Here is a 16,189-nt window from a genome sequence, read left to right on the forward strand (position 1 = left end):
TCCGTCTTGTTACCGCGGCGTACATAGCCGTATGACGGGTTGCGTTTTCTGTATGCCGCGTTGCCTTCCTCCTGGCGCGTTACTCTTTGTGACGACTTTATTGGGCCGCCACACACCGTATCCGAGACAAAGATCGCTTTGAGTCCGTACAACGACAAGCGATATCTCGTGCCAGACTCGACCAACACCTTACCATGGGGTCATTATCGCACACCTCTATAATTATATATGTATTACAGATGTATCAAATGTATTATAGATTGCGTTAATGTATACAGTACACATGTACGCAGTATACAGTACACATGTACGCAGTATGCAGTACACATGTACGCAGTATGCAGTACACATGTACGCAGTATGCATTATGTAGTATGTAGTATGCAGTATGCAGTATGCAGTATGCAGTTTTATATTTTATTATTTTAAATACATCGAATCGCATATAAATGTGTGAAATAAAATAATAAGGATATACATGTATGCAGTATACAGTTTTATATAATTTTCTTATTTTAAAATACATTGAATCGCATATACATGTGTAAAAAGAAATAAAAAACTTTATTAAACGATGCTGTTTTTGTCGATCCATGAATTGTGTGATTCATCAAATCCCAGCCATTTCACGTAGACCTTGTCACCCTTCTTACGCAGAACCTTCTCCACCAGATATACGTCCGGGTGTGTCGCGCGGAGCAACTCATGCTCGTAGAACGCTCCGGCTATCGCCTTACCGCGATAATCCTTGAGCAGATAGGTCGCTGGATTGGTTTGCTGCATCTTGACGATCGTGAAAACCTCGGTGGTCCAATTCGGAGTGTATCCCTTTTTGAAAATCATTTTAAACTTGCTCACGCGTACTTTATCACCGACCCTGAATTTGGCCGGAGCGGCTATCTTTATCGCGCTGTACACGGTGTCAAGAAGTTTCTTGGCGATCTCAGGTGTCACGTCGATGGGCCGCATGCCGATCGTTCGGTGCTTGCGCCTATTATACTTGTCTACGAGACGCGGTAGCGCGTCGAACCACTCGTAATTGCCGTTAAGCGTAAACATCTTCCACATAATGTTTTTGAGTGTGCGATTGAATCGCTCGACTACTGACGCCTTTAACACCAAGTACGTTGTGTAATGATTGACACCGCGTTTCGCGAAGAGCCGTTGTACGTCGGCGTTGTAAAACTCCTTTCTCATATCGGTTTGTAGATTTTTCGGACATCCTCCGCTCTTTCGCATCAACTCCGCTAAAGCGTCAGCCGTTTTGCTGCCGCCTTTATTCTTCAGCGGTATTGCCCACGCATACTTGCCGAGTACGTCGATGACGATGAGAATGTAACGGTAACCTCGGTTGAAACGCGCGTACGGTTGCATCTCGACGATATCAGCCTGCCACAAATCGTCGTATCCCTTGACCACGACGCGTCTTCGCGGAAAGTTTCTTCTCGCCGGCAGTGGTCTCAGATTGCAAACGGGCAACATACGCACACTAGGCACAATGCCGTGTCTGTGTACGCCCGCAGCGCCTCCAACGCCTCGGCCAGCGTCGGCTGCTGGAAGAGCGCAGACGTATGTCATATCTGACTCTGTCTCTCTAGAACTACAGCCGACGTCGTGATAAACTCATTTCTCACCGATGAGCAAACTTGTAATTTTTTCTTTTATTGCGCAACAAAACATTATTTAATTAATTATGTACATACATATATTGATAAATAAAATTTCATTATAAAATTAAATATTGGCCCCATGTTATATGTTATATGTGTACCGCAATTAAATAATCTAAATAAAGTAAAACAAATTAAATAACATTTAACAAAATTTTTTATTACAAAATTTCGTTCTTTAAAATATTTAAAAACTTTTTTAATTTTATAAAAACAAAAACATTTTGCAAAAATGTATATAATAATGATTATTTTACGTGAATATTTTACTTCTTTGCGTAAAAAATACATTTGCTACGATTGTATCAAAATAAACTCCCTCCGATTATTCCGAGTACTTCGGCACTGCTATTCGGTGTTACTATGTCAAAATGCGAACACATACGCATACTGTTATGTATTGCGCACGTGTATATGTGTTGCAGCTCTTTTATTTCGATGCTTTGATCGCTTATCTAGCGCGATGTTTCCGCATTGTCACAAAGCGTCTAGACGTTCTGGTGATCGTTGCGAATTTAGAACTTTCTTTTCCATCTCAAGCCTTCATTCTGGTACTTATTTCTTTCTTATTTCATTTTTATTTCCTATTTCATTTTTTTACTTCTTTCTTTTACAACGTTTATATTTCTACTTTTTTTTCTTATTTTTTATACCTTGCTATTCTTTTATTTAACTTTGTCTTACTTCTTTACTATCTTTTTTTCTATTCTTTTTTATTATACATTTCTTCTTATTTTATTTTTTTATTTCTTATCTTAAAATGGAAACGTATGATGAACAAACAATCAAACCCAAGCGAAAATTTTCTAAAGCATGGCTTAATAATGAAAAATATAAATCTTAGTTACGTGAAGTACCAACAGATTGTACGCTTTTCCATTGCATTAAATGCAACAAAAACTTCTCATGTTCATCGTACGTTTCCAAGCATATGGATTCTGCGTGTCATAAAAAAAATACATTAGAAAGTTCACCATTAGACGAACATCAGGTACAACGCAAAAGTATTTTTCAATATAAATGGCTTTGTCGACCAGATACTAAATTATGGTTGCGCGAAGTACCAAATAATTTAAATAAATTCTTTTGCAAAATTTGCGACAAAGAATTTACGGGTGGAAAATCTCAAATTTTAAGACACGCAGAATCCATATTGCACAAAAGTAACAGCGAAAAAAGTGATTTAGAAATAAGCAATTCGAATACCGATTTAGATACACAAACTGAAGAATCTCTTTTGTCGTTTGATGATCGGAAAAAATTCGCTGAAATTCGATTTGCAGGATTAATTGCTGAAAAGAATATTCCTCATCAAACAGCAAAAGAGATTCTCAGTCTTTTTCAAGACATAGGAAAAGATCCTAATGTCTTGAAAAGCATGAGCATGGGTTCGACAAAATGCCGAAATATTATTTCTAATGTACTATGTCCAGTTGAAACAGAAAATGTTGTTGATATAGTGAGAAACACAAAATTTTCGATTTTTATTGATGAGACATCCGATATTACTAACAATAAATGGATGACGTTTCTTGTACGGTTCATAGATTTTTTCTTTTTTCACACTAATTCTTTACCAACATTACTATTCATGTAATATAATATATTATTTTAATGATATGCAGGTATACAAAATCTTAGAATATTTTTACACACATACATACACAGTACATCAGTGGCATAAATTACAGTGAATAGTTTTTTTTTAATGACAATTATAAAATAAAATCATTTTAGTAAATTATGCGTATTACAAGAGAAAAAGTTTTTTCTGAATCAGGGTTTAAATGAGGAAGTGACCTTACCACGTTTACAAGAGAAATTAAAGCTGGATAATTTGGATTTTGATTTGATTCGCGTTTTAAAATTTTTTGCCACATTTCATCAAAGCTAATTGTTGCAAGAGATTGTTTTTCTTCAGGTGAAAAATCTGAATATAACGCAAGCCATTCTTGCTTTAAACTATTTTCGTCAAAACCGGATAAACGTTTTGCAATAAACGAAACATCATTGAATGTCGAATCTCTATTACTATCAAATAAAGCTTTCTGCGGTAAAAAGACTTGAAGTTTATATAAAAATATATTATTAACAGGTAATCTTTTTTTAATTTCTGTCGCAGCAGTTATATAAAATTGTAAACAGTTTTGTCGTATAACTGTAACAACATTTGCATGTCCTTCCATTAATTCACTGAGATAATCTTCGCATTCTGATCCTAAAGTTATTTCGAAAAGAGGTTTATAATTATCCGTTTCATTAAATGATAAATTTGTAAGAATTTTATCTAAGACGTCTAATTTTAAGAAATTTGTACAAACTTGAACAAGAAAATCGACAGATTTAGATTGTAGTAAATGAATTTTTGTTTCGGCGGCTTGAAAGTACGCGTTAAAAATGTTGAAAACATTTAAAATATATTTTAAAAACAGAAAATATGCTTTTGTCTCTACGTTAATCATTAAAGATAATAAATATTCCGCAGACTTTGATTTTTCATTAACGACCATGTCATGTAAAAAATATTGTATTGAATCCCACGATTCTAAAACTCTGTCGACACAAGAATAATGTGTCAGCCACCGAGTGTCGCACAATTTTAATATTTTATGCGTATTATTTTGGAAACATTCCGTAAATTCATTGAAAACGGCTAAACGTTTTGGGCTATTATTAATATAAGTAGAAATTTTTCTTAAAAATTCTTCGCAAATATGAGGTATTACTGCACATGCAGCGTTTGCAGCCAATGCAGCAGAATGACAAGGACATGAAAATGTTAGTAAATTTTTACATCTTTCTTCCAATTTTGTTTTAAATGATAAATGTTTTCCTGTCATGACGGAAGCATTGTCGCATGACAGGGCGAGAATATTAGAAAATGGAATTTGTAGTTTGTACATTTCGGATTTAAACGCGTTAAATAATTTCTCTGCACTACAATCTCTTGCATCAATATCAATTAGTTTTATTAATTGTGTTCGGACATTAAATGATTCGGGATCTATGAACCGTACAAGAAACGTCATCCATTTATTGTTAGTAATTTCAAATGCGTCGTTGATAAAAATTGAACAATTCGTATTTCGGATAATTTTAAATCAGTTTTTTATGCTACTGAAACACGCACGCACGCACACACACACACACACACACACACACACACAGAGGGTTTGGAGTCATAAAATACTGTGGAAGTGACGAACCACGGGGTCCTGATCTCTGGTGTGACACATCTTGACACACACACACACACACACACACACACACACACAGAGAGGGTTTGGAGTCATAAAATACTGTGGAAGTGACGAACCACGGGGTCCTGATCTCTGGTGTGACACATCTTGACACACACACACACACACACACACACACACACACACACACACAGAGAGGGTTTGGAGTCATAAAATACTGTGGAAGTGACGAACCACGGGGTCCTGATCTCTGGTGTGACACATCTTGACACACACACACACACACACACACATACCCACACACACACACAGAGAGGGTTTGGAGTCATAAAATACTGTGGAAGTGACGAACCACGGGGTCCTGATCTCTGGTGTGACACATCTTGATTTTGTAAACCTTCATTATCATTAAAATATTGAATATTCGATTTGTTTATTTTTTTCTTAATTTTTTGGAATAATTTTTCACTCGAAAATTAAAAAAATATAATTACTTGAAATAACAATTATGAATTAAAATTCTTTTTATGGTTGCCACAAAATGAATGTTAATATAAGAAACAAAATGTCATTATTTGTAATTGACAATATTATCATTATCTTTTGAAGTACCATTTTAATAGTTTCAGTGAAATTTTATTCCAAAAAATTAAAAGATTTTATGCTTTATTTAATACAATATATATACAAGTAATATTCATATATTAATTACAAGACCAAATAGAGAAAAAGATTGTTTTTAATTTTTAATGTGTAGATAAATAAAATTGTTTTGTTTTTTTATTGACAAAAATATATAATTTTATTGAAAGTGTTTGCTTTAAAATTTAACTAATAAAATTAGATTTTTTTGGCAAATTTTATTTACATAATTATCAGAAATTTAGACTTTAATTTTTAAGATTTTTTAAGATTGTTACATAAAAATTATAATATACTATTTTAAGATAACTCTATAATTTAAAAAAAAAAATGAGTACTAATCATTAAGATTATGATGTGCACAATGAAAATCAATTAAATCAAATGTTTATATCGTTAATGTTGATTTCGAACGTATATTTTGAATTATATGAAAGTTTGAATTAAACTAAAGTTATTCCTCAACTTCATAATCATTCCATCGATATTATATAATACTCCAAAAGAAATTACATAACATTAAGAATACTGAAGATATACTATATCAACGTAAAATAAAAAAATACGTCAATCTTGAATTTAAAGAATTGAAGAAAATTCAAGGAATTTAAGAAATTGAATAAAGATAAGAAAGTAAAAAAATTCAAGGCAGTCAAGAAATGCAAGACTGTCAAGAAATGCAAAACTATCAAGAAATGCAACACTGTCAAGAAATTCAAGACAGTCAAGAAAATCAAGAAGTTCAAGAGATTCTAGACATTCCAAAAAGTTAAGAAATTCAAGAATTTCAAGAAAGTCAAGAAATTCAAGAATTTCAAGAAAGTCAAGAAAATCAAGAAGTTCAAGAGATTCTAGACATTCCAAAAAGTTAAGAAATTCAAGAATTTCAAGAAAGTCAAGAAATTCAAGAATTTCAAGAAAGTCAAGAAAATCAAGAAGTTCAAGAGAGAGTCTAGACATTCCAAAAAGTTAAGAAATTCAAGAATTTCAAAAAAGTCAAGAAATTCAAGAATTTCAAGAAAGTCAAGAAATTCAAGAATTTCAAGAAAGTCAAGAAAATCAAGAAGTTCAAGAGAGTCTAGACATTCCAAAAAGTTAAGAAATTCAAGAATTTCAAGAAAGTCAAGAAATTCAAGAATTTCAAGAAAGTCAAGAAAATCAAGAAGTTCAAGAGAATCAAGACATTCCAAAAAGTTAAGAAATTCAAGAATTTCAAGAAAGTCAAGAAGTTCAAGAAATTCAAGAATTTCAAGAAAGTCAAGAAGTTCAAGAAAGTCAAGAAGTTCAAGAAAGTCAAGACATTTTAAAAAGTCAAGAAATACAAGATTGCTAATAATTATCAAAAAATGAAAAAATTTAAGAAGTGGCCCAATGTGGAAAAGTACTATTTACATTTTCTGCATCTTTACAAATAAAAAAAATTATGATTTGAAGAAGATTCAAAACTGTTCTCAGTTCAGCAAGACCTTCCTTCTGGCATTTCTGGCTTTGGCTAATATGAAAGTATAGCTATGTATACTTTTTAGCTGGGTATACGAAGATAACACTCGTATTCTGTGATCATATATTCAAGTCATATTTGACAGACCTACCTAGCTGAAATCAAGAAATATGCCACAACCCGGAGTAAATAAAAGTACAAAAGGACAAAAAACACTCTTAAAATGGAAATAATTTAAAACAATATTTTATCAAAATTCAGAAGTTTCCACACTCATTTTGAAGAATATGGATGCACTTAGTTAATTCAAACTGAAGATACTTTATTAATATAACTTAATGCAAAATCGCGTTATACAATTTTTCCTTGTGCACATTGAATAATATTAAATATTGTACTCCTTTTTCATTTAAAAAATATAATAACAATAGAATGACAAAGTATAGAGTTAACTTTAAATAGATATATAGAAAATAAATATAAGATTATTACTATATAACAAAAATGTAATTTAAAAAGTAACAATAACTTTTGCCAAATAAATTTAGTTTTTTTATTTTGTTAAAATGTATTAAACAATTATATAAATTAATTATATTTATAAAAAGCAAAATAATTTTTTTTGAGACACAGAATTTTTGGAAAAAGTATAACATGTTATAAATATAACATTAAAACGGAATTTATTCCTTGTTAATAATATATAAAACACATTTTATTTTTTGTTTTCTCTTTTTGGTCTAAAACTTTTTTCTTTGAAAATTAAAACAAAAAAAAATATTAAGATGGAAAGTTTTAAAATCGACACCATCAATATATATATGTATATATATTGCAGAATTAAATAAAGCATGTATACGCTTTTTTTAATGTGAGGATCACTTTAGACAATTTATAAAAAAAAACAGGATATTATTCTGTTAATAGCTTTGTATATTATTGTACGGATATATAATATTTATAACTTATAATAGTAAACAGTTCATTCATATATGTATACATTTATATATACATATATATGTATATGGAATACTGTTTCTAATCTTTTTATATATTATAAATTGTATAAAGTGATCTTAATTAACAATCATAACTGTTACTTTTGTTGCTCTTCTATACTTATCTTTTTCTATTTTCTTTACAACTATTGTATACTATGTTTGTTCTCTATCCTTTAAATCTGTTCACTTTATCTATCCTTTTGCTTGTTCTTTTTACCTATCCTTTTATCTATTCTTCTAATCTATTCTTTGTTCTCTTTTCACTTCTTCTTTATTTGTAGGAAATATAAAAAATTGTTTTTATTATTTAATTAAAATTTTTTAATTATTTTATTATTTATTTATTTAATTATTTAATTATCTAATTTAATTTTAAATAATAAAAACAATTTTATATTTCCTCCTGACGGAAGAGACCACCACCTTCTCGCGGTTTCCGTTGAGCAACAACGTGTGCGTATGTACAAAAAAGGTGTACACAGCAAAATTATTAATTTTTTTATACTTTATTATTATATTACATGTAATTATTTTTTAATATATGTGTATTAATAAGTAATTTGTTTAAAAACAATACGTACACGTTGGCCAAGAGTGGATTTTATTTATTCTCTTTATATTTTATTTTTCTTATTATTTTAATTTTTATTTAGATTATTTAATTGCGGTATACATTATATATCATTTAATATGGGGCCAGTATTTAATTTTATAATAAAATTTTATTTATCAATATATGTATGTACATAATTTAATTGAATAATGTTCTGTTGCGCAATAAAAGAAAAAATTACAAGTTTGCTCATCGGTGAGAAATGAGTTTATCACGACGTCGGCTGTAGTTCTAGAGAGACAGAGTCAGATATGACATACGTCTGCGCTCTTCCAGCAGCCGACGCTGGCCGAGGCGTTGGAGGCGCTGCGGGCGTACACAGACACGGCATTGTGCCTAGTGTGCGTATGTTGCCCGTCTGCAATCTGAGACCACTGCTCGCCGGGGCGTGTAACTCGTCGACGAGTCGCCTTCTCTCAGGACCCGTGTCGTTAGACTTGCGTGATCTAGACATGGTCAATCACGTCCCGCGGAACGCCGATTCTGTCGCTTGATTCCTCCAGTCGATTAATTTATAATCAAACCAGCCTCACGCAGTTCTTCGATAATTGACAGAATTTCGTTGTCGTGACCGTTGTGACCGGCTTGACGCGAAGCATCCAGCAATCTAAGACGATCCACGAGCTCGTTGGGATCGTCCCATTGCACGTAGTCGATCGCGTGATCGTTCAACGTCATGAGGTGAGGTAATCCTTTACCGGAACTTTTTCTTCTCGATTTCCTGGCCGAATCGCTCAACATCAGCGGTGCGATCACCTTCATATACTTTAAGCCTCTGTTACCCATGACGCGACCGTCGTCGCTGAAATCTTTTTTATGCGCGTTTGTCACTTCGAGTATACTTTTGTAGTGACGTTTATCCGTCTCGGTGTAAGCGGTTACGTGGGGTACCTTCTTGAAAATCAACTCATACAGACCTTCCGTTCCAGGATATCTCTTACCAGCGACGATTATATCGTCGTTCTTATGGTCGAATTCAACGTGTTTGTTCCCGAGCATTACTTTGTTTGTGTCAAAGTATATACCGAAAACGTCGTCGATATTTATTCTTCTGCCACCGCTCGCCGCTTCAAGGTACATCGTTGCCAGCGATACGTTGGGCCGCGGTGTCGATACGCCAGGTCGTGGCGTCAATATGCCGGACCGCGGCGTTGATGCCCGGGGCCGTGGCGTCGACGGAGGTTCGACGTTTTCCGTCGTAACGTATGAATCGACGGTCGTATCACCAAATGACGGATTAGCTACAATCGTATCACCCAAAGTTGCCGATGACAACGAATCGTCAAACGTGACGTTTAAACGCCGTTCGGGTTTTGGTGTCGACCACAATCGTCGCTCCAATTTCGGCGTCAAACGCTCCGATTTTGACTCCATTTTCGGTACCGCAATACCGGATTCCTCAACGGTCTCAACCATCCGTTTTAGAGGTTTGACGATGGGCTTGAGGCGCTTCTCCGACGCGATGTCGGCGTCGATCGTGTCGGTCTTTATGGCTCGATGCTTTCTGCGAATCGCCCCGCTCGTCTTCTCGATCTCCCGCGTAATCTTTTCACGCTCGCACACGTCGCGGTTGTCATCTTTCCTCGTCATATCGATCAATCGATTGTATTCCCGCGGTCTGTTCTCGACAAAGCGTCTTTGGCGACTGGTTGTCGCGCGATTTCGACAACCTGTTAAATCAACTCGACGGTACCGCGAACACGTCGAATCCTCGCCTGTATCGCCCGTTGTCGAGCGGACTGTCCTTGTCGATCACCGCGAATCCGTGATTGCGTTGCCAGCATTCGCGACACAACACGCTGAACTCAAACCTACCGCAGGTGCCTCGAGCATTATAATCAACCCTGGCAAGAAACGCAAATCGACAGACCTGCTCCGTTAATCCGAGAGTGCGGTGAGTGTCAACGTCGTCTACCGATTCGTTGGAAGTAAAGTGCTGCGGCAAGGGTCTGTTGAATCGCGCGATAAACGCCCTTCCCTTCGAACTGCACATCCCCGGTTATCAATTTTGCGGCCCGGGAACTCGATTGAAGGAACGCATAGCGAGAGGTGATCGAGGCATCAATCCGTTGGACAAAGCGTGTCGCGAGCACGACTTGGCGTACGCGCGAAGCAACGATCTCACGGACAGACACGCAGCGGACAGAGAACTCGCCAAGAGAGCGGGAAAACGCGTTATAGCGAGAGATTCAGGCTTACGCGAGAGAGCCGCCGCAGCAGCCGTGTGGGCTGTGATGAAAGCTAAAACAAAAATCGGCATGGGTATGTCTGCTACGACTAAGAAGAAGAGGTTAAGGACTGTGAGAAACAGAACGATTACGAAGAGGCGGAAAAGTACGATTCGCAAAAAACGCATGCTTCCAACAGCAAAGCGCGGTAGCATGCTGCCGATTATTCCGATTTTCGGTGCAGTCGGATCGCTTGTCGGTGGAGCTGCGAGTATAGCGAGAGCCGTAAACGAGAGAAGAACTGCGCGCGCAGCGGCCGGTGGATCCGGCGTACATCTGGCCCCGTACAACGGTGGACGGGGTCTCTTTCTCAAGCCTTACAGGTACGGCAGAGGTACGACTGTTGCGAAGAGAGGAAGAAAAAAAAACGTCGAGAAGAGGTTAAAAATGCCCACGGGTGCTACTACGAACGTGCAATTGAATCATCTGGCCAGACGTATGCGCGTTCCTTATTTCAGAGGTGTATTTATGCGCGACGCCCTACCTACGAGTGGCGCGCGTACAAACGAGAGCGGCATCGTGAACCTGGACAACGTGACGGGTCCGGGGACTCACTGGGTAGCGTACGCCAAAAGGGGAGATTGCGTCGCGTACTTTGACGGCTTCGGTAATCTCCGACCGCCTGTGGAATTGGTGCGATATCTCGAAGTCGGCGTCTCATCGATAGAGTACAATCGATGATCTTATCAAACGTACGATCAGAGTATTTGCGGACAGCTGTGTCTACGTTTTTTAAGTACAATTGACGCGATTACGTTTAAAAACTGACGTCGCGACGCACTTTGCCTCAGTATCACTTCAAACATGTCGATCACGCTCACGTTAACCGGTAGAAGCAGTGTTCTCCATTCGAGCTACTCCACCGGCGTTGGATCTCAGTGATGGTAATTACGAGCTCGGTCTCACGGACTTTGCGACTTACAACACCATACCTAACGTCGATTCTACGAACAACAAATTTTACTATGGCACGGACGGTAAAGAAATTACGATTCCTGAGGGATCGTATGAGATACAGGCCATAGACAAATTTTTGAAACACGCGATGCCGCGACAACGCGTTACCGTCGATGGTAATCGTAATGAGAAGAGCGAGAAGAACAATGATTTCTCGATAGCGATTCACATAACTTTGTGAACAAGATCAAATCCGCGTACGTGGTGAAGTTTTCAAAACCAAACTCGTTGGGACCGCTTCTCGGATTTTCACCGCACCGCGTACTGCAACCGCGAAAGTGGCACGAGTCCGACTTACCGATCAATATGATCAATATAAATATTATTCGCATCAAACGTAACGTAACCGCTGGCGCATACTGCAACGGCGAATTTTTTGTTTTTTGGCCATATCTCGGCTTCTGGTGAAAATAAAAGCTCGGAATAGGCCCGTATGCATCTTTTTGATTGCCGCACAATGCTACGTTGTAAAATTTCAAAAATATTTTTTCGTTTTTTGCCATATCTCGGCTTCTGATGAAAAAAAAAACTCCAAATAGGCCCGAATTCATCTATTTTGAATGCCGCACAATGCTACGTTGTAAAATTTCAAAAATATTTTTTTTCGTTTTTTGGCCATATCTCGGCTTCTGATGAAAATAAAAGGCTCCAAATAGGCCCGAATTCATCTATTTTAAATGCCGCACAATGCTACGTTGTAAAATTTCAAATATTTTTTTCTTTTTTTGGCCATATCTCGGCTGCTGATGAAAATAAAAGCTCCGAATAGGCCCAAATGCATCTATTTTTAATGCCGCACAATGCTACGTTGTTAAATTTAAAAATATTTTTTGTTTTTGGCCATATCTCGGCTTCTGATGAAAATAAAAGCTCGGAATAGGCCCGAATGCATCTATTTTGAATGCCGCACAATGCTACGTTGTAAATTTCAAAAATATTTTTTTTTGTTTTTTGGCCATATCTCAACTTCTGATGAAAATAAAAAGCTCCGAATAGCCCCAAATGCATCTATTTTGAATGCCGCACAATGCTACGTTGTTAAATTTCAAAAATATTTTTTTTCGTTTTTTGGCCATATCTCGGCTTCTGATGAAAAAAAAGGCTCCAAATAGACTTGAATTCATCTATTTTTAATGCCGCACAATGCTACGTTGTAAAATTTCAAAAAATATTTTTTTTCGGTTTTTGGCCATATCTCGGCTTCTGATGAAAATAGAAGGCTCGGAATAGGCCCGTATGCATCTTTTTTAATTGCCGCACAATGCTACGTTGTAAAATTTCAAAAATTTTTTTTTCGTTTTTTGGCCATATCTCGGCTTCTGATGAAAATAAATGCTCCGAATAGGCCCAAATGCATCTATTTTGAATGCCGCACAATGCTACGTTGTAAAATTTCAAAATATTTTTTGTTTTTGGCCATATCTCGGCTTCTGATGAAAATAAAAGCTCGAAATAGGCCCGAATGCATCTATTTTAATGCCGCACAATGCTACGTTGTAAAATTTCAAAATATTTTTTTCGTTTTTGGCCATATCTCGGCTTCTGATGAAAATAAAGCTCAAATAGGCCCAAATGCATCTATTTTGAATGCCGCACAATGCTATGTTGTAAAATTTCAAAAATATTTTTTTTGTTTTTCGGCCATATCTCGGCTTCTGATGAAAATAGAAGGCTCGGAATAGGCCCGTATCTTTTTAATTGCCGCACAATGCTACGTTGTAAAATTTCAAAAATATTTTTTTCGTTTTTGGCCATATCTCGGCTTCTGATGAAAATAAAAGCTAAATAGGCCCGAATTCATCTATTTTAATGCCGCACAATGCTACGTTGTAAAATTTCAAAAATATTTTTTTTGTTTTTTGGCCATATCTCGGCTTCTGATGAAAATAAAAGCTCGAATAGGCCCAAATGCATCTATTTTGAATGCCGCACAATGCTACGTTGTAAAATTTCAAAAATATTTTTCTTTGTTTTTTGGCCATATCTCGGCTTCTGATGAAAATAAAAGCTCAAAATACCCGTATGCATCTTTTTTAATGCCGCACAATGCTACGTTGTAAAATTTCAAAAATATTTTTTATCGTTTTTGGCCATATCTCGGCTTCTGATGAAAATAAAAAGCTCCGAATAGGCCCAAATGCATCTATTTTGAATGCCGCACAATGCTACGTTGTAAAATTTCAAAAATATTTTTTTTCGTTTTTTGGCCATATCTCGGCTTCTGATGAAAATAAATGGCTCCAAATAGGCCCGAATTCATCTATTTTTAATGCCGCACAATGCTACGTTGTAAAATTTCAAAAATATTTTTTTCGTTTTTTGGCCATATCTCGGCTTCTGATGAAAATAAAAGACTCCGAATAGGCCCAAATGCATCTATTTTGAATGCCGCACAATGCTACGTTGTAAAATTTCAAAAATATTTTTTTTCGTTTTTTGGCCATATCTCGGCTTCTGATGAAAATAAAAGCTCGGAATAGGCCCGAATTCATCTATTTTGAATGCCGCACAATGCTACGTTGTAAAATTTCAAAAATATTTTTTTTCGTTTTTTGGCCATATCTCGGCTTCTGATGAAAATAAATGGCTCCAAATAGGCCCGAATTCATCTATTTTTAATGCCGCACAATGCTACGTTGTTAAATTTTAAAAATATTTTTTGTTTTTGGCCATATCTCGGCTTCTGATGAAAAAAGCTCAAATAGGCCCGAATGCATCTATTTTGAATGCCGCACAATGCTACGTTGTAAAATTTCAAAAATATTTTTTTGTTTTTTGGCCATATCTCGGCTTCTGATGAAAATAAAGCTCGAATAGGCCCAAATGCATCTATTTTGAATGCCGCACAATGCTACGTTGTTAAATTTCAAAAATATTTTTTTCGTTTTTTGGCCATATCTCGGCTTCTGATGAAAATAAAAGCTCCAAATAGGCCCGAATTCATCTATTTTGAATGCCGCACAATGCTACGTTGTAAAATTTCAAAATATTTTTTTCGTTTTTGGCCATATCTCGGCTTCTGATGAAAATAAATGGCTCCAATAGGCCGAATTCATCTATTTTTAATGCCGCACAATGCTACGTTGTAAAATTTCAAAATATTTTTTTCGTTTTTGGCCATATCTCGGCTGATGAAAATAAAAAGCTCCGAATAGGCCCAAATGCATCTATTTTGAATGCCGCACAATGCTATGTTGTTAAATTTCAAAAATATTTTTTGTTTTTGGCCATATCTCGGCTTCTGGTGAAAATAGAAGGCTCGGATAGGCCCGTATGCATCTTTTTTAATTGCCGCACAATGCTACGTTGTAAAATTTCAAAAATATTTTTTTTCGTTTTTTGGCCATATCTCGGCTTCTGATGAAAATAAAAGGCTCCAAATAGGCCCGAATTCATCTATTTTGAATGCCGCACAATGCTACGTTGTAAAATTTCAAAAATATTTTTTTCGTTTTTTGGCCATATCTCGGCTTCTGATGAAAATAAATGGCTCCAAATAGGCACGAATTCATCTATTTTTAATGCCGCACAATGCTACGTTGTAAAATTTCAAAAATTTTTTTTTTCGTTTTTTGGCCATATCTCGGCTTCTGATGAAAATAAAAAGCTCCGAATAGGCCCAAATGCATCTATTTTGAATGCCGCACAATGCTACGTTGTTAAATTTCAAAAATATTTTTTTTCGTTTTTTGGCCATATCTCGGCTTCTGATGAAAATAAAGCTCGGAATAGGCCCGAATGCATCTATTTTGAATGCCGCAAAATGCTACGTTGTAAAATTTCAAAAATATTTTTTTTTTTTTTGGCCATATCTCGGCTTCTGATGAAAATAAAAGCTCAGGCCCAATTGCATATTTTGAATGCCGCACAATGCTACGTTGTAAAATTTCAAAAATATTTTTTTCGTTTTTGGCCATATCTCGGCTTCTGATGAAAATAAAAGCTCGAATAGGCCCAAATGCATCTATTTGAATGCCGCACAATGCTACGTTGTAAAATTTCAAAATATTTTTTCGTTTTTTGGCCATATCTCGGCTTCTGATGAAAATAAATGGCTCCAAATAGGCCCGAATTCATCTATTTTTAATGCCGCACAATGCTACGTTGTAAAATTTCAAAAATATTTTTTTTTTTTTTGGCCATATCTCGGCTTCTGATGAAAATAAAGGCTCGGAATAGGCCCATGCATCTTTTTTAATGCCGCACAATGCTACGTTGTAAAATTTCAAAAATATTTTTTTTCGTTTTTTGGCCATATCTCGGCTTCTGATGAAAATAGAAAGCTCGGAATAGGCCCGAATTCATCTATTTTGAATGCCGCACAATGCTACGTTGTAAAATTTCAAAAATATTTTTTTTTTTTTTTGGCCATATCTCGGCTTCTGATGAAAATAAAAAGCTCCGAATAGGCCCAAATGCATCTATTTTGAATGCCGC

General features: G+C 35.8%; 2 protein-coding genes across 2 annotated transcripts in view; both read left to right on the top strand.

Annotated features, from left to right (window-relative positions):
• The first annotated feature begins 6,171 nt into the window (after nucleotides 1-6,171).
• On the top strand, nucleotides 6,172-6,845 carry LOC139112488 (uncharacterized protein DDB_G0285291-like). Its single transcript, XM_070673534.1, has 3 exons — nucleotides 6,172-6,280; nucleotides 6,487-6,606; nucleotides 6,712-6,845. The coding sequence occupies exons 1-3, from the start codon at nucleotides 6,172-6,174 to the stop codon at nucleotides 6,843-6,845; spliced, it is 363 nt and encodes a 120-aa protein (XP_070529635.1).
• Nucleotides 6,846-10,801: 3,956 nt separating this feature from the next.
• The window catches only part of LOC139112490 (uncharacterized), a 29,730-nt gene continuing 24,342 nt past the window's right edge, over nucleotides 10,802-16,189 (top strand). Inside the window, exons 1-2 of the mRNA XM_070673535.1 lie at nucleotides 10,802-11,129; nucleotides 11,629-11,868. Coding sequence (XP_070529636.1) covers nucleotides 10,802-11,129; nucleotides 11,629-11,868 — 568 coding nt within the window. The remainder of the gene's footprint in view (nucleotides 11,130-11,628; nucleotides 11,869-16,189) is intronic.

The sequence above is a fragment of the Cardiocondyla obscurior genome, linkage group LG29 (assembly GCF_019399895.1).
Source record: "Cardiocondyla obscurior isolate alpha-2009 linkage group LG29, Cobs3.1, whole genome shotgun sequence".
Lineage (NCBI taxonomy): Eukaryota > Metazoa > Arthropoda > Insecta > Hymenoptera > Formicidae > Cardiocondyla > Cardiocondyla obscurior.

Coding starts and splice junctions, on each gene's coding strand:
- LOC139112488 (XM_070673534.1), top strand. CDS start 6,172: ATGCAAGACTGTCAAGAAATGCAAAACTATCAAGAAATGCAACACTGT. Junction 6,281..6,486: donor GATTCTAGACATTCCAAAAA/GTTAAGAAATTC, acceptor CAAAAAGTTAAG/AAATTCAAGAATTTCAAAAA. Junction 6,607..6,711: donor GAGTCTAGACATTCCAAAAA/GTTAAGAAATTC, acceptor CAAAAAGTTAAG/AAATTCAAGAATTTCAAGAA.